This window comes from Triturus cristatus, chromosome 8, assembly GCF_964204655.1.
Source record: "Triturus cristatus chromosome 8, aTriCri1.1, whole genome shotgun sequence".
NCBI lineage: Eukaryota > Metazoa > Chordata > Amphibia > Caudata > Salamandridae > Triturus > Triturus cristatus.
In genome coordinates, this window is record NC_140591.1 from 74,085,490 (window position 1) to 74,107,279 (window position 21,790).

General features: G+C 43.3%; 1 protein-coding gene across 4 annotated transcripts in view; it reads left to right on the forward strand.

Moving 5' to 3' along the window:
* POLQ (DNA polymerase theta) overlaps positions 1 to 21,790 on the forward strand; it is a 580,345-nt gene that overhangs the window by 402,689 nt on the left and 155,866 nt on the right. For all 4 annotated transcript variants that reach the window (XM_085621032.1, XM_085621029.1, XM_085621031.1 and 1 more), the window contains exons 25-26: positions 5,869 to 5,987; positions 13,865 to 14,049. In XM_085621032.1, the coding sequence (XP_085477158.1) occupies positions 5,869 to 5,987; positions 13,865 to 14,049 (304 nt within the window). The remainder of the gene's footprint in view (positions 1 to 5,868; positions 5,988 to 13,864; positions 14,050 to 21,790) is intronic.

Below are 21,790 nucleotides of genomic sequence, written 5' to 3' on the forward strand. Positions count from 1 at the left end.
GTCCAATCACCGCCCAGCAATACTCTGCAGCACTCCTTAAGTCGCTAGACTCCTGATGCCGTTCCCCCAACTACTGCTGCACCTCACACCACGGTAGGAGCTTTCACATGCACCCACTGCCGGTTTTCCAGCAGCCTCACACCCCCCACTCAAATGCTACCAACGCCCCCTCCTAACACACACGCCACACAAGCACCAACAATGCCTATATTAATCTCCCAGGACTTACTTAATTGCAGTTGTAGCATGAATGCGAGCAGCGGACGCGCTGAAAGCACACCAAAGGCTACCCAGTCTGCGCCCAACCACGCCTAATCTGCACCCAGCGCCAGGAACCCTGGTCTGATCACTGCCCAGCAATATTCTGCTGCACTCCTTATGTTGCTAGACTCTGGACACTTCCCCCAACTACTGCTGTGCCACGCCTCATACCATGGTAGGAACTTTCACCTGCACCCACTGCCGGTACTCCAGCAGCCACACCCCACTTCCCCCTCATGCAAATACTGACAATACCCCCTCCCAACATACAAGCCACACAAGAACCAACAACACCTACACCACAGCAACCCACACGTCAACACCCACTTGCATGCATGCTTCTCCACACACGATCACCCAGCAAACATATATCCGAAAAATGGGAACTGCTGAGTAGTGACTCAACGGACATCCTCTTCATCACAGAGACCTAACTCAACTCCACATCGGCTCCCGACATCACCACGGCAATCCCTGCGAGCTACAAGATTACAGGACAGGACCACCTTCACAGACCAGGAGGAGGATTCTCTATCATCTATAAGGAAGCCATCAAATGCATGACATCCATTTGAGAGCACCACCTCATTCATGGAACACCTACATTTCAAGCTGCAGTTCTCTGAAATCTTCACCCTGAACAAAACTCTCCCCTTCCGACCACCTGGACCATATTTACCAACCTCATCACCAACTTCGTTGCTACGCTCACCATCAACTCCAGAGCCTACGTTCTCCTCTGTGATTTAAACTTTCACTTGGAAGACTGAAATGACCCATCTTCCACAGCACTCTTTAAATCCTGAGCAACATCTAACTCACCTGCCTCGTCCCAGACCCAACACACACTGCAGGGCACACACTGGACCCCATCTTCAATACAGGCGACAGCATCAAATTCAATTCCACCACACAACTCACTTGGACCCACCACTCCATCATCCACTTCCAAATCAACACACCTCAAGTCAACACCCCAACCAGGTTCAGCATTCCAAGCTCAAAGTCACAGAAGCAGAGTGGCTCAACGCCCTTAGCACAGATCAACCTAGCCCCACAGACCTCCTTGACCAGGACTTCAAGAACTGCATGGACTCCCTCACACTCATCGAATCCAACAAGCATAGTAGATCACACAAGGAGGCCAGCTGGAACACAGAAGACCTCCAAGACACCAAACAACACTGTAAACAGGTAGACAGGAAATGGAAAGTTAGCAACAACACAATGAACAGAATTACCTACAAGGCTGCACTCAGACCCTATCACCAGCAAATAAGAGACACTAAGAAAAAAAGCACATGTGGACCGCTTCAAAGGAAGCTTCAACAGCTGCAAGGAGATCTTCTCGATCCTTTGAGGATTTCACCTCACCCTCAGCCACTGTCACCAACATTGTTGCCTCCCAACAACTCTGCGACAACCTATCCAACTTCTTTCACAGCAAAATCGCAAACATCTACAGCAACATTGCACACCAACTCAGTCCCAGAGAACTGGTTTCTAACCTACCCAACACCAATCCAGACGGCCACCTGAACCAGTGGACAACCTGCACCAAAAACGACACAGCTGCAATCATGTGGACCATACACTCATGGATCCCAACTACATCTCCAACCAGGGAAAATCAGCAATCGCCACCACCCTGACCCACAACATCAACACCTCCATCACGTCCGCCACTTTCCCGGATGAATGGAAACTTGCAAAAATCAACGCCCACAACCGACATGAATCAACTGAGCAACTTCTGACACATCTCTCTGCTTCCCTATCCAGCCAAAGGGATTGAGAAGGCCATCAACAAACAACTCACAATACACCTTGAATTTCACCATCTTCTAGACTAGACTCAAGCAGGATTCAGAAAGAACCACACACCGAAACAGCACTCATCATGGCAACGAAAAACATTTTAATCATCCTGGACCGAGGAGAATCATCTGCCTTCATCCTGAGAGACCTCTCTGCAGCCTTCTATACGGTCTCCCATAACAACAGACGACCCTGGTTGCAGACTGGATACGAACCAACTGCACTGCAGCTCAACTCTTACAAGACAGAAGTACTGGACTTCGCAAGCAAGACCCCCCCGTTGGGACTTCTCCTGGTGGCTGTCGGAGCTTGGACCAGCACCACTGACTACTCAAGAAATCTAGGGATCATCATTGACAACAAGCCCATGCACCTGCTGCTTCCACGTCCTACTGCGAAAAATCTTCAAATAGTTGCCTCAGAACACCAGACGGACCGTCACGCTAGCACTCATCGCCAGCAGGCTGTACTACAGCAACACTCTATGCTGGAATCTCCAAACAACCACACAAACTCCAGACCATCCAGAAAACCGCTGCAGGACTCGTACTCAACCTCTCACAGCACACCTGCATCACACCGCATCTAAGGAGGTTTCACTAACTCCCCATTCCCAAGCGCAGCCAATTCAAACTTGTCGCATACAAAGTCCTACACAACACAGGACCAGAATACCTGAACAGCCACATACACTTTCACCAACTCACAAGACATCTACGCTCTGCCTAACTCTCACTCACACACATTCCCGCATGCGCAAAAGCAAAACAGGAGGTTTCTCATTCTCCTACTCGCACCCAAGACATGGAAAGACCTCCCTCAACACATCAGAGCCTTCTCCTCACTTCTTGAGTTCTGCAAGAAGCTGAAGACCCCATTGCTCGTATAATCACCTTAGGGACCACAACCTACACACCTGCCCAAGCTCCTGGATACCTTCTTGGGTGGTTAGTGCGCTATAAAAATCAATATAACATAACCTAAGTTTCCCTGTCGGCACTTAAAGCCTTTTTTTTTTACATTTGCAAGACCAACCGTTTTTGTTGTTAAGAAGTTTATTACACATTTGACTCACCTTACCTCCCAAACTGTTTGTGATGCCAGAGTAGAACTGGAACTTGGTCTTGACATTCCTCATGTGTACATCTTTTGAGCCTGTGCTTAGCTGATCTCTGCATCTCTTGACCTTGAAGACTGTCTTCTAATCTTGATTACATCATCTTGTTGTGGGAGTGAACTGCAGGCATTTTTAGTCTAGCTGCCTTACACCACCCTTTTCCTGGGCAAATTGGTGCCGCGGACTCAGATGATCTCCTTACCAAAAGTCATGACTTCTATCCAAGTTGCGCAATCGATCACTAACTGCAATCTTTGCTCTCACTCACCCCCTCAAAGGGCTCTAATTTTTTACACTGACGATTCCAAGGACCGTCAAGTGGAGAATCGTCTTTTAGTCAGGTTGTCAAGATCCAAGAAAGTGAAGGCTGTTTAGAAGAGGTCCATGTTCAGGTGTTTAAGATATCTAAATGTTGAAATTGAATGTGCATATAGGCCTTTCTAACAAGAGGCTGATGTAAGATATCTATTGTGAAGAGCTCGGAGATCAGAAATCTATTAAAACAGGACAAAAGGATGCCGGCATCTATGAATTGGATCCGCTTCATCACTTCGACGTGGAGGACATTTGGAGTCGCCAAAGCATCCCCATTTCTGTAGCCAAGATGGCATGTAATCAATTTGAATAGGTGCCCTGTAATGTTGATATGGCAAGTTGGTCAGTTTCATGCACATTCTTTTTTGCTCCAAAACCAAGATTAGATTTCCAGTCTCTGTTTCCAGAAATATTGGAATCTTTGGAAAAAGAAAGGTCTAGGGAGTGTGTGGTGGTAAGACCTGCCCTAGAAACAGTTCTCTGTTATATATTGTAATCTTCCTACCATGCTAGTGCAACAGGTAACAGGAGAAACTGTATTTGTCACCTGTCTTCCCTTGCTCAGACACTTTTGTGATAGACCTGCATCCTTATTAGAATTGTATTGAATATAACTATATAATATAAGACATATAAAACTCATTGTAGCTGGTTGCTCTTACCCAAGAGAGATTTATCTTTTATAAGTCACATATGTAAATGTGAAATTATTGGACAACCTTCCACTCTGGTATGTTGGGAGTCTGAATTTGGTGGGGGAAATAAATCCAAAATACTTGTTCAATATTAAAATTAAATTATCCAAATTTGGAGAGTGTGCAGCTGACACCTCAGCATGTCCTTTGTGCCAAAATGCCCTCTGGTTCCCTCTACAATAAGAACTATGAATTTTACCCCACTTGACCTTGCAGATAAGGATTGTTATGTGATGTCACGAGGTCTAGCTGGTTGAATCTGTGTATTTGTGACATGTGCAACTGTATGTTAGTTAGGAAGTGTACCAAATGGCTGCTTTTAAACCTCCACTTCTCTGCACTAAACTATGGTTAATGAAAGGATGCAAGGTGACTGCTACTGATTAGTTAGCAATATAGATTAGCCATACTTTTTCTTAGATATTGATTGCCACGGATACATTGAAGGCACTTGATATGTTGCAATGGGACAATTTACGTGGCTCGTGCAGCAAAGAATTTGTATCCAAAATAAAATGACATTATTTTTTATCATAATCATTATGGGAAGATAAACATACTGCCTCTCATTTTGAACAATAAAATCTAAAGGTCACAGGTAATTATTCAGACATGTGCATCCTCTATACCAATGGAGCATATATGATAAGTCATAACTAAGAAAACCTTCTCTTTAAACAGGGAGGTCCAGTTTGGCTCTTAGAAGGCTGCATGTGTGCCACATTTCCAGGGGAGTTAACATTTACAAACAATTAATCTAAATAAGACTGATTTGCATAGCCGTTGGTTATCCTGAAAATCTGGAATGCATGCAGTGCTCTTGGACCTACATAGGACGACCGTGCATGAAATAATCTCTCCGTAATCTGCAGCTTGAGCTGATAACGCTGCTTAAGAATCAGAAATACATTGTCCGTTCCGCTCATCATCATACACTGATCAGCGAGTATAACGCTGCCATCTCACTGTGTTAAATCCTACTTTGGACACTATAGACATTTCCTCTGAAACAGACATAATTTGACTTTTGGTTTCTGATTAGTACAAAAGGTTATACGTATCTGGTCTGTGTAAGGATTTACAACCTGGGACCTCTAGAAAAGCAGCCAACACACATCCCCGGACCCTGCCAAACACCCCTAGTACATAGGTGAAAGTCCTGCCTGGGCTTGAACCCACTACATTCATGTAGATAAAACCAGAGGTGACCTGCACGGTGCTTGTTCTCAGAAGAAGCAGATTGAAATATCTTTCTATTTTACCATTTAATTAATGATCTCCTCCCCTCAAAAAATCTACAGCGTTTTTTGTCATTGATTATTTGCTCTAGCTGATACTTGTTTTTCGTCAATTGGTCTAGATGTGGCACTGTCAAGCAAATAGGTTATTTAAGAGATGGTAATTACTTTTTTATATTGGGTATGTGGATTTTGTAAAATTGATTGGAATAGTTATATTTTTCTTTTGTGAGGAATGAATAAGAGTATTTCATTTGTCTTGTGACTGTGCCATTTTTTAAGAGATGGTTTTCCTTCTCTGCTTCAGATTTCTGAAATCAGTTTACAAAATGTTATGCACTCGAAGTTTCCATGAAATGAGATCTGAATGGCTGACGGCTACGTGCGTCTCATACAATAATGCACAATCATTTTATTCTCTCAGGAGTAGAAAGCGATACAACCTTCTGCAGAATGGCCCCAAACTGCTGATGGAGGAGATGCCAGAGGAGAAGGGGGTACCTTTTTCTGTAAGCATGAGACATGCCTTTGTGCCTTTTCCAGGTAATCTTTTGTTCTAGTTTGAATTTGAATTGATGGGCTGTTGGGATTTCTAATCTTTCTCTAGATATTTCTATGTCTGGAGATGCCTTCTGCATGGACACTTATTGCTTGAAAGCCAAGAAGCATTGCTACCAAAAATCGTTTTCAAGAGCACGCTTAAGAAAAGTGAGCCTATGGAAACATTTCACAATTTACTAAATGTTTATTTCTAAAAGAAAAATAAATATTTCAGAATTGTGCAGTCTCTTAATGCAAATCAAGATTTCAAGTAACAGTGTGATTTGAAGATGTGTGGTCATGTATCTAATTTGTTTGCTTTGCATCAGGAAGCCAGAGTTCCAATACTTATTTCTTGATCTGCTCCATATTATAAAACAAACAAATTAATCCCAGACTAAGTGAAAAACCAATATATAAGGACAGCATTAAAAATATATATTCAAATAAGACATTACCATTTCATATTAAAACATGGCCAAGATACAATGTTATCCACTAAGTGCTGCTGTGCCTGGGTGACCAGGGGTTGGAAGCAAGAATAATCTGAAATTCAAAAAGCCACATAAAACTAATATGCGCAGTAATTTAAAGAAATTATTAAAATCTCTTCATCCTAAATAATGTCAGAGTTGTAAATTGTAATGACTTCATTCGCAGTTTTCCTGTTGTTTCCTCATATGCAAAAATGCTGACATAAATTATCCAACCTTACATTCAAAGCTGTGTTCATAGCTGCTATTACGGCCTGCCTGCAAGACTGTATGTTCAGGAGGTTTAATTGCTGGTGGAATTAATGTCTACGAGGTTCCCGCAGTGGGGGGCACAAACACAAAACATGGAGAAAGGATCCTCGCTTCTCGCCACAGAACCTGCATTTCTCTTTGGGTGGTGGGGTTTGCCACTTCAATAAATGCTCCAGTGTTGGCAAAGCACCAAAAAGGAATGCCAGGAGTCTATTTGTTATGTACCTATGGAAATTTGCAGATAGGTGAGCTTGTTTCCCTGATATGTTGATTGTACCATACAAGCGTGAGATCTCTGCGATAAAGCTTTTCGGTCAACTTGTCTGCTCAAAACTCTGGCATTGACCTTTGTCCATGCTCTTTCATATCAATCATTCGCCAAGAGCTTGCAGGGTTGTTATTCCTACTGGCGTGAATAAGCCTTACCCAGAAGTCGTCTTATGTTTTCTTAAACTCCCAAAGCTTTTTTCTGTTTAGTCCTTTCTTGTTTTATTTTCATTTTTAATTTCTGGCATTGTGTAATAACTTGTAGTTGCTGCAGCAGCCTATTCACAAGCTTCTCTGAATGCCTCACTTCTAGGGGCATTCGCTGTCTAGCCGATACCATTAGAGAATGGGGTTTATTACAGATTTTCCTAGGGTAATTCTTTGTAATTAATTTTGTAAATTCCAGCCCGCTACTGGTAGGGTCCCCTAGAATGTATTATTTTTCAGAAATGTAGGCAGGTATTATTTCTGGGGTTATAGCTTCACCCCGTCTCATGCGCTTCAGACTCTTAGCATGTCCATCCTACAACACAGCTTTTGACTCGTGATAGCTTTGGATGTTTGTTAATAGAGTAATACGTTTCGGAACGTGATCGCCTTCTGAGCGATAGTCGATATGACATTTTTGGCTGTAACTGGAGAGAGCTATAGTTGCCAAAGTGTTATCCAAATGTGAGACGCAATTTTCTGTTATCTGCGTCCATGTTGGGGGATTAGCTCTAGAAAAACTGCCTTTAAGGTCCCTCAGCCCTCCTATGGTGCAATATTCAAAAAGTGTTTTGCCAAGTTTGTCAAAGCTTTTTGTCGGTGGAAGGTATTGAGCTGGAATTTCCCCTCCAGAGTTTAGATCCTGCAGGTCCACTTTATCTTATTGAATATGAAATAGGTTCAGATTAAAATCTCCTGTTATAATTATATCTATGCCTGGATGGGCATCCTTCAATTCCATTATGTCTCAACACAGCTTCTCAATGTCAATTTTCGTTTTTGTGGGGATTTAAATAGATGTTTTAAAAAAGTCAAGCAGTATATATCTATATATATATATATATCTATATATATATATATATATAATATATATAACAAAAATACCCTTTCAGGCATAGAGTGACGAATAAATTATGCAAACAAGAAGCAGAGAACTCTGGGTGGTTCTCAAGTTTAGGTGGAAAGCAGCTCCTGTATAGAGCACTCTCAACAGCAGCGACACTCTAGATCTGCTCACCTCAAATGTCTGCTTTTCTATCAACGTTTTTAAGCATAGGATTAGCACAGTGCCATCCATGCCGAGATAGAAAAGGACAAAGTCTTTTGCCATTTCTACAGTCTTTAAGCATAGGACTAGCACAGTGCTGTCCTTGCCGAGCTGTAAAATGACAAAAGCCATTTACCACTCCAGGCACAGTATTGCAGCTTTGAATTGATAAAATACCATCCAAGCCAACCTGAAATGAGTAAAAGCAACCCCTGACACAGATGTGAATCAGCATGGGAGTTCAAGGCTGACCTTGTTACCCTCCACGACAAACCAGATATGCCTAGCGATACACAAGCATCCGGAACCAAGGATATTACAGATTGTCCTGACGGAAGAATGCCTCTCAAATGCACTCCAATGATAACCAAAAGAGAGCTTGACTTTCCCCCAGCTGCACCCCCCCCCTCCCATACTGTCTCAATCTCAGCAGGTGGGGGAAGAATTTCCCTTTTTTCTCATGCATGGGAGTCCATAACAATTGACCAATAAGTGCTGCAAATTGTACACTCACGACATACATTGGAGTTTGTACAGAAACCACCTGTCTGCCCGCCTACGAAAGAACATTATCTTCACTTGAGGGAGCTACAGAAGGAAATTCTCCTCCTCCTCAAGGGAGCAATAGAGACTGTCCCAAGATCCCCAAAAAAACAGGGATTTTACTCTGGATGAACAAGAAAACTGGACCATGGAAACTGGTTCTAGACCTCAGAAATCCAAACAAAGTTCCTGGAAAAAAAACTGTATTTTCGTAACAGTCGGTTACACTTCAAGAAGCCCCCCTGATGATCCAGGAAGGAGATACCTGACCTCCCTGGATCTTCAAAATGCTTCTTCCATATCCCAATACTCCGGAAGCGCAGGATATATCTCCGCTTTTCAGTGGGAGGGCAGCATTGCCAATTCAACACATTTTCAATTGTCCTCAAATCACCTTGGACATTTGCCAATGCGTAGCGCCAGTTGCTGCTTTTCTCAGAAACCGGGCCACCAAGTGCACCTGTACTTCGATAGCTGGCTTGTTAAGGCTCCATCAGAGGAAGAGGCGAAAACTACTACGACCACCTGTATCAATCTGTTTCACTAGTTGGGTCCTACACTAAATATCAACAAATCGTTACAGAAGCAAAACTGAAACTTATATTCTCGGCAGCAATACTAGTTACACAATTGGGAGAGGAAGAAAGTAGGATAGAGCAAGGAAGCTTCATACCCTAGCAAATGACTTCTCCTCCAGACAATCAGTCATGATCAGGCAGTACAAAACTCTTCTGGGCCTGATGTCCTCCTGTGTAGGCCTTGTAACCTTCTGCTAGCTCTGAATGAGACCCGTCCAACAAGAGCTGGACAATCCATGGAAACAAATAGATGGCTCATGCAATGACATGGTCCAAATTACAAGACTGCTTAAGCAGGCGCTTCTAAGGTGGGGATTCCCCGCAAATTTCAGTGCAGGCCTCTCATCGGACAGAGCAGTGCTAAAAACGGTTGTGTTCATAGACTGCTAGGGAGAGCTCACATGCAACAGCTGTTCACAAGCGGTCTCTGGTCAGACGCAGAGAAGATGCTCCATATCAATGTCCACGAGCTCCGGGCCATATGACTGGCCCTCCAAGTGTTCCTCCCAAAACTGGCAGGTCAAGCAGTCCTCAGCAGGACACGCAATACAACATCAATGTTTTACATCCTCAAGCAAACAGAAACAAGTCCCAACTTCTTTTAAAAGAGGCACAGCATCAATGAGACCGGGCCATTTCTCACTAAGTTGATACCACTGTGGAATATCTGCCAGCAATCAAGCAGATACGCTCAGTGGAACACTGTCAGACTGCTATGAGTTGGAACTCCGCAACGAACAAGTCGACTACATCTTCCAAAAGTGCTGTCACCCCTTAATAGATTTGTTTGCCGCCCAGAACTACAGGAAATGCAGATGTTACTGTAGCAGATTTCGGCAACCAGGAACAATTACCAATGCATTTTTTAATGAAATGGTCCAACATCTCAGCATACACCTTTCCATCATTCCCGATGATCCCCAGGGTTCTGAGGAAGTTGAAAGCGGATCACTGCACCCTGATTCTCATTTCTCTGCCGTAGCCACGTCAGTACTGGTACAGCAGACTCCTCCAGCTATCCACGCGTCTGGTGATACCACTTAAACTGTACTTCCTCCGACTCAAAGGGTAGATACTCTAGCATGACCTCAAGTCGCTGAGCCTAACAGCATGTTAACTGACCACTTAGGGATTGTTCACTTGGATAAACCGATGAAATGTAGAAGCATCCTGGCACAGGCACCAGCTTCCAAAACACTAGTGGAAGCATTTTTCTGTCTAATGCAAACGCAAAGGATTTCACCCGCTCTATATGCATTTTCACAAAATACTTCCATAGTTTTTTAAACTAGCCAACATTGTTTACTGATGTTTAAGATTACCTGGGGTTCATTCCCATCCTGAGAGGAAATGATTCTGATTCAAGCAGATGAATACAAGAGAGAAACCAGTGCTGGAGAACTGGAGTCACATGTAAGTAGCTAATTTCTTCTGACCTGTTTTTTAAAAAACTTTATTTACCAATTTTCATTTCGACTGACCTGTTTAATATGAAAAGTCTTGATAGACGCAGTCAAATAGACATTTATTCCAAAAAGCATATGTTAAAATCAATAGGCTTTAAGAGCTGGTTGTTTTTACACTGTGTTAAAGGCCTTAGACAGATACTTTGGTACATGGAATCTCACAGATTTACGTTGTAGGCAAGGGTTTTCGTGCTGGTTTCCTCCATCTGACATTCCCCAGGGTTACAAAATTTGAACTTATGAAGGGTTTTAAAGAACTGGAATCTAGTTCATGTTTGTACGTTTATGACTATAAGCCTGATGGTTGCATTGTGGGGAAATTTTAAATTCAGTACATTAGACCTCGATTATGGCAACAACTTCAAGCCAAGGATAAAGGCTAGACTCCTGATTGGTTCTTCAGGGAAAGTTACGCCTGCTGCACTATGTCTGATCTGTGTTTTTAGTTAAAGTTATGACAAAGGCAGTAGGACTGACTTATTACTAAAAGCATATGTTAAAGCCAATAGGCCTCTAAGCATGACTTGTTATTACAGTGTGTTAAATCTGTACATCAGGACCTGAATTCCCCCTTGATCAGCTCCAGTTTGTGTTTATATTCTTTTATCACGCAATTCTCTCCTTTGTCGGTATGCAAATCTGTGATGTAGGTCTAAATGGAATGAATACTTTTACCTCCAAACCTTTCCACTCATCAGACTTGTGGGATGTACTGTGTGGTAATGGGAGGGAACTGAATCACATTTTAATTAGCACAAAAAACAAAGTATTTAAAAGCTCACCCTCAAGCCTGTCACATCTCCTTGGCCCAAATTACCGGAAAGTCTGCCGACTTCCACAGAAGTGTATCCCTTTTGTCTTAATAAATGTGAAATCACATTCCTCACTCAGATTGAAGGGTCTATACTTTAATCAGCGTGACATTAATTTTTCTCCTGTTTTCCTTTTGGTCGATAACCCCACAATAGATGATAGGAGGAATGCTTGCAAATACTCTGGCCACTGGCAATCACTCGCGGTAGTATTCCAGCCCATTTGTTTTGCCCACAATGCCACCTCAGAGTCACCAGACTTTGATTTTGAACATGAGAGAGAAAGTCAGAAAAGGGGGCTAGGAGGACGAAGAGAAAGACAGGAAAATCATGATAAAGGAAGAAAGTAAAGAATAAAAAACTTACAAGAAGAGATAAAGAGACAGAGAATGTGTGACGGTGGTTGAAAGGGCACGAGTTTGAATCCAGAGTAGACAGCCTTGGTATTCTTCAACCCGGGCCTTTGGCAGCGTCTGGCTTGTCAGGTAAAATTTGTCCCCTGTCACTTACTCTGTTCCCCAAAAATCTACAACCAACACCTTTTTCAACTATTGACTTGAAAGGGCATCTATGAATGGAAATTGTAGCACTTGAGACCTTCGAGGGTGTATGAAGTCCTACATCAATGCTACAGTTCAACTTTAAATTGTCAATTTGGACTCTGTTTAGAGTGCAGGCATTCCAAGACTCTGGATTGAAATACCTTACCTTCTGACTTGGAGGCTTCATGTGTAGTGAAAAATCTTAAATTTCAATTTGGGAGAATAATGGTGGCATGATTTGCATAAGGGCACAGGCAGTGGAGGCAAGTATGCCTTTTTGCCAGGCAAAGGAGTTTTGAGATTATTTTTGCTGGTTTGGGAGTCATGTATGATCCAATTTTATAAGGCACAAGGATCTATTGTGCCTCATCGTTTGGGATAATTTGGAATTGTTGACCTATATTCCCCCTCCCAAAAGAGCACATATATAACCTTTTAATGTTTTCTTGTCCATGGCTAGGGCTGTTATGATTTGAGCCATCCGGCTCTCTTGGCTAGTTGAGTTGAAATTATCCATGCTTCAGGTCTATTTCTGGTTGAAAACATAGATTAATAAAACATGTTCCAGCGTTTTCAAAGAGAGGCTAGGGTACGTAGTACGGAGAGTGGATGGTCTCGAATATGGAGAATATCTCATAGGAAGTCCTAAGCTATGCTTAAATGTGAGTAGGGTAAGACTTGAGTCTTTATTTTATACATTGAGGTTGATCTGGGTCTCCTCCTTAAACATTTTGAATTTCACTGTCTGGGAAAATGATCTCAACTACTGGACACATATTAAGGAGGAGGGTGGAGTGGACCTATAACGTATGGTGTAATCCTCTTTATCATTTAATGCAGAGCGGTCTACTTCGGTCAATGAGTTTATCTAGAATGGTTAGGAGCTCTTTTCTGATGTTCGGATAGGTACCCCCATTACCTAGGTGTCACCTCATACCGAACTGGTAGTCTTGTAGGATAACGTTGAGTTCACAGTGGTGTTGCATATGACATATGATTTGATTAATTTGCTAACAAAGAGGAATGTTGATTAATTACTTGTTGTTGGAGTTTAATTTGTTTTGTATTTGTTTGGTGTCCTGTGGCATCTTACATATACTGAGTGATAGAGTTGTAAGCCTATGTGATGTCCCAGTGAATTAAGTGCTTGCAGCCAACACCTAGTCATCTGCAGGTCGCAAATTTGAATTATGGCAAGAAAACCACCTTCCATCCTTCCGAGGGCAGGCTACCTGGAGCCAAGGAGGATTTCATATTTTTTTTTAATAAAATACTTTTTGGGAAAGTTCTTCCTTTCAGTTCAAACCTCTGAGACTTCCAAGCCATGGTGGGTTTGCAGTTTCAGTTGTTATAGGGGTTTGAAATTTGTGACAATTTGGGCTCTGAACTTCTCTGGTCAGGATTGTAACTGTCTTGTACTGTGTAGTATGATCAGCCCCCGAGTAATAAACTTATTTTCAGGAAATGAATTGGTGGCCTCTTTAGCCACTTTGAAGTTCTGTTTGTGGCCTCTGAAATTCTGGTCTTCTACAGCTGTATTTAGTTTTTTCTGGAATGTCTGTACAGGAGTCTAATTGCTCCTCATTTCTGAGTGTCTAATGTCCTATCAACATTAAATGTTCAAGGAGTTTTACGTATATCACACATAGTAATAATCTTTTTTTTCTGAAGGAGGACTTATTTTGGCTGCAGACTACTCTCAGCTGGAGTTGCGAATCCTTGCCCATCTCTCCCAAGACCGCCGGCTCATTCATGTATTGAACAGTGGGGCTGATGTTTTCAAAAGCATTGCTGCTGAGTGGAAGATGATCGATCCAGAGGCTGTGAAGGATGAGGTCAGACAGCAAGCAAAACAGGTAAAATGAGAATTGTGTTGGCATTAATTTTGTGCTTGACTTTACTGGTAGGATGTGCTGTTGGACTTTAACTTACTCTCTGAGGTAGATAATTGTGTATTTTAATACACCGTAGATCTGTATGACTGTTTAAAGGTTACTTTGTTTGCTAATTTAAGAATTTTAATCTAGAAAAGGACCTGTCCTTTCCTAGCCATCAGATGTTCATTCTTTTCCCACCAAGGTGACAGTGGTAACATTAAAACTAAATCAATTTGCATTTTTTAATATTTTTGTAATACATGTTTTACTTGATCATATTTGAAGAAATACACAAATGTTCACATTGCTGCATGTTTCATTCAAGTAATATCCTCAAGATTCATAATGTGGCAGATCAAAGAGCACTCTCGGTATATAGCCATGCTAGGTAGGCCATAAAAAGTTGTGTACACAAGTAGCATAAAATATCCAGGTCTAGTGAAAGAATACAAACATATGCAACTAGTGTGAGAGTAAGAAATTATAAAAAGCACATGTAGAGGAAGCCTATTTTGGGGCATGTTTTTCTAATTCCCCTGTTGGAAAATGGCCCTCTCTGAAGGGTCACCCCAAAGGTTTTGCCTTCCACCTCCTCTTTTTCTGACCTTGTTTTGTTAGCTTTACAACTCTGAGCAATGCTAACCAGTGTTAAAGTGCATTTACTTTCTCCTTTAAACATGGTGTGATTGACGTATCCACAATTGGCGTGGCTAATTTATCTGCAAGTCCCTAGTAGAGTGCACTACCTGTGTCCAGGGTCTGTAAATTACATGCTAATAGTGGGCTGCTGCACTGATATTGCCACCCATTAAAGTAGATCTTTAAACATGTCTCAAACCTGCCACTGCAGAGCCTGTGTGTGCAGTTTACACTGCCATGTTGACTTGGGGTTGAACACTCCTTGTCGAGCCTTAAACTTCCCCTTTATTACATATATGTCATCCTTAAGGTAGGCCCTAGGTAGCCCATAGGGCAGGGTGCTGTGAAATTAAAAGATAGGACATGTACTGCTAAGTTTTGCATGTCCTGGAAGTGAAAAAAAAGACCCAAATTCTTGTAGGTTAACATTGGAAATTTCTTATTACACTTATAAGTTGTAATTCCTGATTGAGAAGGAGTTTCTCTGTCATGTTTCATATCATTGTAATGGTTATGATAACTCCTCTTTGCTGGCAAAGTTTAAAAATGACACTTTTAGAAAGATGTAATTTCTCTGTGCTCCTGCATCCTATCTCCAATACACATCTGAGGTGGGTGATAGATGGATTATGTGCATTCCCTCTAGATAGCCACACACAAAGGAAGGTTAGGTGTTACTTAGTGGCCATCCTCATCTTGATGGGTCAACTCTGGCAGGATATGAGGGAGCAACTGACACACCTGAATAGGCACTGTCCTGTCCAAACACATAGGGGTGCATACCCCCTGGAGTGAGTCTAGAGCTAGAGCTGGGCTTGGAGAGAGGACCTCTGTGGACTTCAAAACCCCTCTTTAAAGTCACTCCACTTTAAAGGAACAACCGGGTATTCACACTGAGGTTCTGACCCCATCATTTCAGACACTAAACTGCACCTGTGAAGAAACTCTGCCAGGAGGAAGGACTGCTGTACTGCTATAAAGACTGCCACTCTGCTGGACTTCTGCTCTGGAAGAACTGCTTTTCTGCAGTGCTGCCCTGCTATCTTCTTCCCTACTGAGGAATTACTGAACTCTTGCTTGAATGCAGAGTGATCTCCAAGTGCATGCTGGCTTACCTTCTGTTCTAAGATTTGGAGATATCTAAGTCTTACACTTTGCTCCTGTGCCTGGTCCACTGGAAGGAGATCCACGTGCTTTTTCCAGTGGAACCGACACATCCTCTGCTGCGTAAGGTAGAATCAACTCATCGCCGCTGGTGTCTGAACCGAACTGGCGCATTGCACTTGCAGCCAGCGCATCGCCATTGGAGATGGTGCATCGGAACCACCGCATCGCTGCCTCTGCAGGGGGGACAATCAATGCATCCCCTCAACTGCATGGAGAAACCAAGAGCAACACACTTGGAAATAACGCAGCTTGGGACCAACGATTCGTCTTCAGAATTGGCGTATTGCGTGGAGGAAATTGACGCATCACCTCAACTGCAAGATCGACACAGATGCATCGCTGTCCTGCATCCCGCACCTCACTGTTGCGACCAGGATCAAGGTACTTTTGTTCAACGGGACTTGCATGGCTCCTGTCTCTGGTCCGCACTCCATCGTCGTTGGCCTGAAGTCTCAACTTTGCCGCAGTCCAGCGCGACCAGATAACCTCCATTGGCGCTTATTGCTTTTAATTTAGATTTTACTTTTATTCTTGTAGGTCTTGTTGTATTTATAAAGTCATAAACTATTCTTCTAAACTGGCGTGGAGCTTTTTTGTGCTGTTTTCACTGTGTTACAGTTATATACTGTACACATTGCCTTTTAAGTTAAGCCAGCCTGTTCTGTGCCAAGCTAGCAGAGGGTGAGCACAAGTTAATTTATGGTGTGTGTCTGACTTACCCTGACTAGGATTGTGGTTCCTGCTTGAACAGGGTGCAAACCTCTGCCAACCAGATACCAAATTTCTAACAGCCCTTCTTATGGTTCGTATGGCCAGAGAAGATGTGTGATTTTTATCACTCTGATCAATTTTGACACTGTAGGGATCTATATAAAACTGATTAATGTTTTATGAAGGTGTTGTTTAATGGGTAACCAGAACACATCATGTCCTAAGGCTTCATGAATACATGTTCTGCTGTGTGCATCTCTAGTATCCCATTTATTGACCTGGGTTCAGGATGCTATATACTTCATTTGCACATTTTGGTATCCATGCAATTCTGATAGACCAAATTCTTGCTAGCATTGCTGAAAGTTCTTCACTTGTCTTCACCAATAAAACTAAGTAGGGAACCTGGCGAAAGTTGTGTTTTGACAAATTTGGGAGAATCCTAATATATTATGACAGTTTCTATAGAAGCCTATTGCTTAAAGATTTGATTTCTGCTGCCTGCTGATATCCAGGAGTGTGGCTGGAGTTAAGGATTCACTATATATCTGTGATAGATCTGTGATTGGGGCAGACAAGCCAAAAGGAAGTTCCAGTTGGGCCACCTACATACTTTTCAAATTTAGCAATGCATAGCCACATTCACCAGAGATTGTTACAGTAGAGTTACCTAGAAAGACTCTAGGTTTCTTGTGATTTCAGATAAATCCTGCTAATTTGCTTTTAACGTTCAAAGCCATGGTACCATGATCAGAGACTTTGTAACAATAATGAAAACAATAAAAGAAAATTCATGTTGATGCTTGAAAGCTTCCCAGATCAATATATTTTAGCCTGTGCTGCTAGCTCAGGTGCTCAAAATGATATTCTTACCAAGACAGAATATTATGTGAGGCAGCAGTTCATAAGTACTCTGTACTATATAATTTTGTATTGTATCCATACAAATGTAGTTGCATTTCCGGCATTCTTAAAGTGTTTCCTTTTCAGGTATTAATTTACACACAAGTACTACAGGCTCCCACGTGGAAGATCAAGGTTGTAAAACGTAACTGGTCCCCATTTGAACTATTGCTTTAATGTCCAAGACAATTCCGCATAGCTGTTAACTTTACTTCTTCAAGAAATCTTCATTTATAGTTATAAGCATTGAATTGCCCAGTCCATGTTGGGCTGCCAGGGTACTTCCCGGAGTGGCCTCCTGCTAATGTGTGGTTAATCGTACACCATCTCTTTTTGGTCTCCCTCCTTGTTCAGTGTATCAGAAAGCATAGGTGGGCCGCCGCATAATAGTGGAGCATATATGGGAGACCCAACCCTCCCTGGAGTGGGAACATTGAGCATGTCTCTTAGGGAGCCTTTCTTTGTTGCCGAACCATATAAAGGAGTAGCACATTGATTGAACATCTTTGTTGTGGTCTTTGGGGATATGGAGAGTCCGTGTTTGAAAAGTGTTGAGGATCTTGGGTAGAAGGGACATCTTGTAAACTGCTATTCAGCCCTATGAAAAGCGTTGTATGTTTTTAGCTATTAAGTTTAGCCTTTGCCCCCCTCGTAAGTCATAGAAGATTAATTTCCTTGGTTTTGGATAGGATGGTGGCCAAAGCCTAGCCTAGATAATTGATACTGTCAGTCCCCACACCGCAGCAAGGTTAGCTTACCTACTCGTTCAATCAAAGTTTCCGATTTAGAAATACGGATTTTAAATCCAGAGACCCTCTGATGATAAGCTGCCAATTCCTCTAACACATATGGGAGGGAGCTCAGGTGGTCCCTGACCGAAAACAAGATGTTGTCTACAAACATGGTCAGTTTTATTTCCCTGGTGCCAAATTGGATTCTTTTAATGTGAGGGTGTAGGAAAGTAGGATCGGCTTTTATGGTTACCCCCACTATGTGCTTGATGTAGTGCTGTTTCTGACTAATCTGCTAATCAGGACACCAGTCTCTGTGCTTCTCCCCTAAATTGGTTTGGTAAGTACTTGGGTACATCCAAGATTGGACACTGTTGTAACCTTATTAGTTCCTAGTATATGGTACTTAGGTACCCAGGGCATAGGTACACCAGGGGCCCCCATGGGCTGAAGCATGTATTATTCCACCCTTGGGCGACAACTCAATTTGTAACTACGGGCCTGCCATTGCAGCCTGTGTAAGTTGGTGTTAACACCACTTTTGAAACATATAGGATTTCCTATATCTAGGGTCACTACACTTAAAACCTATAAGTCACCCCTAAGGCTTGCCTTACAATACTGAAGGGAGGGTGCTTGGTTCTAAGTGTGAGGGTGCCCCTGCATGAGCAGGACACCCCTACAGCCCATGAAGTCCATTCTTCCGGGTTGTAAGTGAGACACATAGACGGGTACCGCGTCATTACGCGATGACAATCCCAGAACTGGCTGTAACGAATCCTATCATCTTTGGTATCAAACATGTTGGAATCATACCCCCACACCCTAAACGGTGTGGAAGGTATGATTCCATGCACCATAAAGCTCCTTTGGGAGGCCCTCGGTGCTCCCCATAACAGTCTTCCAGACCCAGACAGCAAACTAAGGCTGCTGCCAACCAGAGACATGTTTCTGCCCTCCTGCTGCAAAATCAAGCTCGGGCAGGGGAAGGCAGAACAATAGGTATCCTGTCACAGGGAGGTGTGACCACCCTCAGACAGGGTTTAGTGTATTGGGACAGGGTGGGGGTGCTTGCCAGCACCACATAGTCTGTGTGCAGGGCACACTTTGTCCCCTCCATGCATAGTCCAGTTCAGAGCAGTTCAGGGAGCCATTGGCTCCTGCTCTGGCGCGAACCTGGACCAAGGACAGGGGATTAACCTCCCCTTGTCCATCCCCTCCGCAGGGAGGGACCCCTGTATCATCCCAACCCTTTCCATAGAATATTTAGGGGCTTACCTGAGGGTGGGTCCCTAGATTAGTCGTGGGGCAAGATACATTTCAAACACTACTGCTTCACCCATCGGGGCACTCTGGACTTGTAATAAATATATATTTTTATAGATACACTGTGTGGTTCTTTTTCACTTAATCCATACCTATAAGATTATGTTCTGGTAAAACAAGCTGCTTTACACTCCTTGTGGACTAAGCCAGAAGGCTCCTCACCACAGCTACCACTTAGAGAGCTTTCTAAGGTTGTCTAAGACCTCTTAAATCACCATAAGGCTTGTCTGGATTGGTGCAAGGTGCCCACTTACACTTGGGTACAGCAGTTCCCACAAAGGGGTTTGCTCAAATGCACTGGGCCAGTGGCTCCAGAGTAATTCAAAAAGTGAGGTGGACAGTGGGCACCGCTGCCCCATGCCTCTGGTAATATTTACCAATTGTGAGTGGCGCCTATTCACCCTTTTCCTGGCTCTGAGACCACAGTACCTCATCGCAGCCAGTTTATAAAGCTATCCCCTGGCCCTCCTGCATCCTTTCTTGATAGGCCTTATGGAGCAAGGGGAGGAGCATCGACACAAAACATTTATAACATGCGGCTGTTAAGACCTTCATGCCTGGGGCCCTGGAGGAGCGTAAGCCAGAGATAGCCATGACAATCGCCTCTTTTGTCGTGGGTTTGTTAAGGCAATCCCTATTCACTGGCTGTAACTTAGTTACTATGGCTCCCACCAGGTAAGCAGCTCTGGCTTGTGGGCCTGTGTGCTCTTTCTAATAGAGTTATGACTAAAACTTGTGGAAGCATCCGGATCTAAATGGTAGGTGTGCATGTGGCCATCCAATGATTTAAAATCTTATTATGGTTTTGGCATTCTGCACCCATAACAGGTTGGCTGGCCGTTTTTGGGATTTGTTTCCCAATCTATAGTCTTCCTGATGTGTTTCCAAAATTCAGACTTTGCTGTGTATCATAAGGATCTTCCTCCAAATTTTATGGGAGCTGGTATGTTTGTGCATACGTTCAACTACTAGAGCTCCACCATCAGCTTTGTTCGCACTGCTGTACGCATTTTGGACAGGCGGGCCGCTTCTGCTGTAAATTACCTCTGACGACGACTTTCAGTGCGTCCCAGAGTGTAGCTGCCTTATCTTCCGCTGTATCATTATGTGAGACGTGGTCTTTAATGCTGGTTTTTATATTGGAGATCATTACAGAGTCTTGCAGGAGGGAATCCTGTAGCCTCAATGTGCCTCTGAGACCCTAGGGTGCAAATCCCCTGAGTATGAGAGCGCAAGAGACTGGCCCATAGTCTGAGAATTGGTTTGCCTCAATGAGGTGTGGAATTGGTAATTTATCCAGGATAAGATGGTTAAGCCTGGCACATGATCTGTGTGGCTTTGAGTGATGGGAATAATCCCTCCATATTGAATGCCTGCTTCCCCAACCATCCACCAGTCCTAGGTCCTCCAGCAGACATTTGCCAGATATCAACAGAATCACTGATCCATCCCTACTCAATTCATCTGAATCCATCTCTGAATCATTGATTAGATTAAGGCCAATCGCCTATTATTATGGGCGCTGAGGACAAAGCTGCAAGAGAACGAACCACTAAACACACACAATTGATGGACGGAATGCAGAACAAATCAAAACATTCTCCCCCAGTCAAGAGATCTGGGTTAAATCCATCATTCTTTTGCTCACCATGCCACCCCAGTTTAGACCTGGCCATATGCAAATCAGTCTTGACCCTGAGCCTCATGGGAACAGTCCAGCCCGAACTGCCAAGCTAGGTCCTCCCTGGACCGGAAACCAGCATCCTAGGGCCAGTTTCGGGGGTTTCACCCCTCTTCAGCCAGGATAGCTTGATTCCAGTGGCACGGTGAGCCCGGGACCTACGTCTAGGCATACCCGGCGCACTTAGGGCTAGAAAGCAAAAGACACACAATTGATGGACGGAATGCAGAACAAATCAAAACATTCTCCCCCAGTCAAGAGATCTGGGTTAAATGCATCATTCTTTTGCTCACCATGCCACCCCAGTTTAGACCTGGCCATATGCAAATCAGTCTTGACCCTGAGCCTCATGGGAACAGTCCAGCCCGAACTGCCAAGCTAGGTCCTCCCTGGACCGGAAACAAGCATCCTAGGACCAGTTTCGGGGTTTCACCCCTCTTCAGCCCGGATAGCTTGATTCCAGTGGCACGGTGAGCCCGGGACCTACGTCTAGGCATAGAACGAACCGCCCCTATCAGACATTGTTCTTGTACGTGATTAGGGCTGTATATGGAGGCTAATG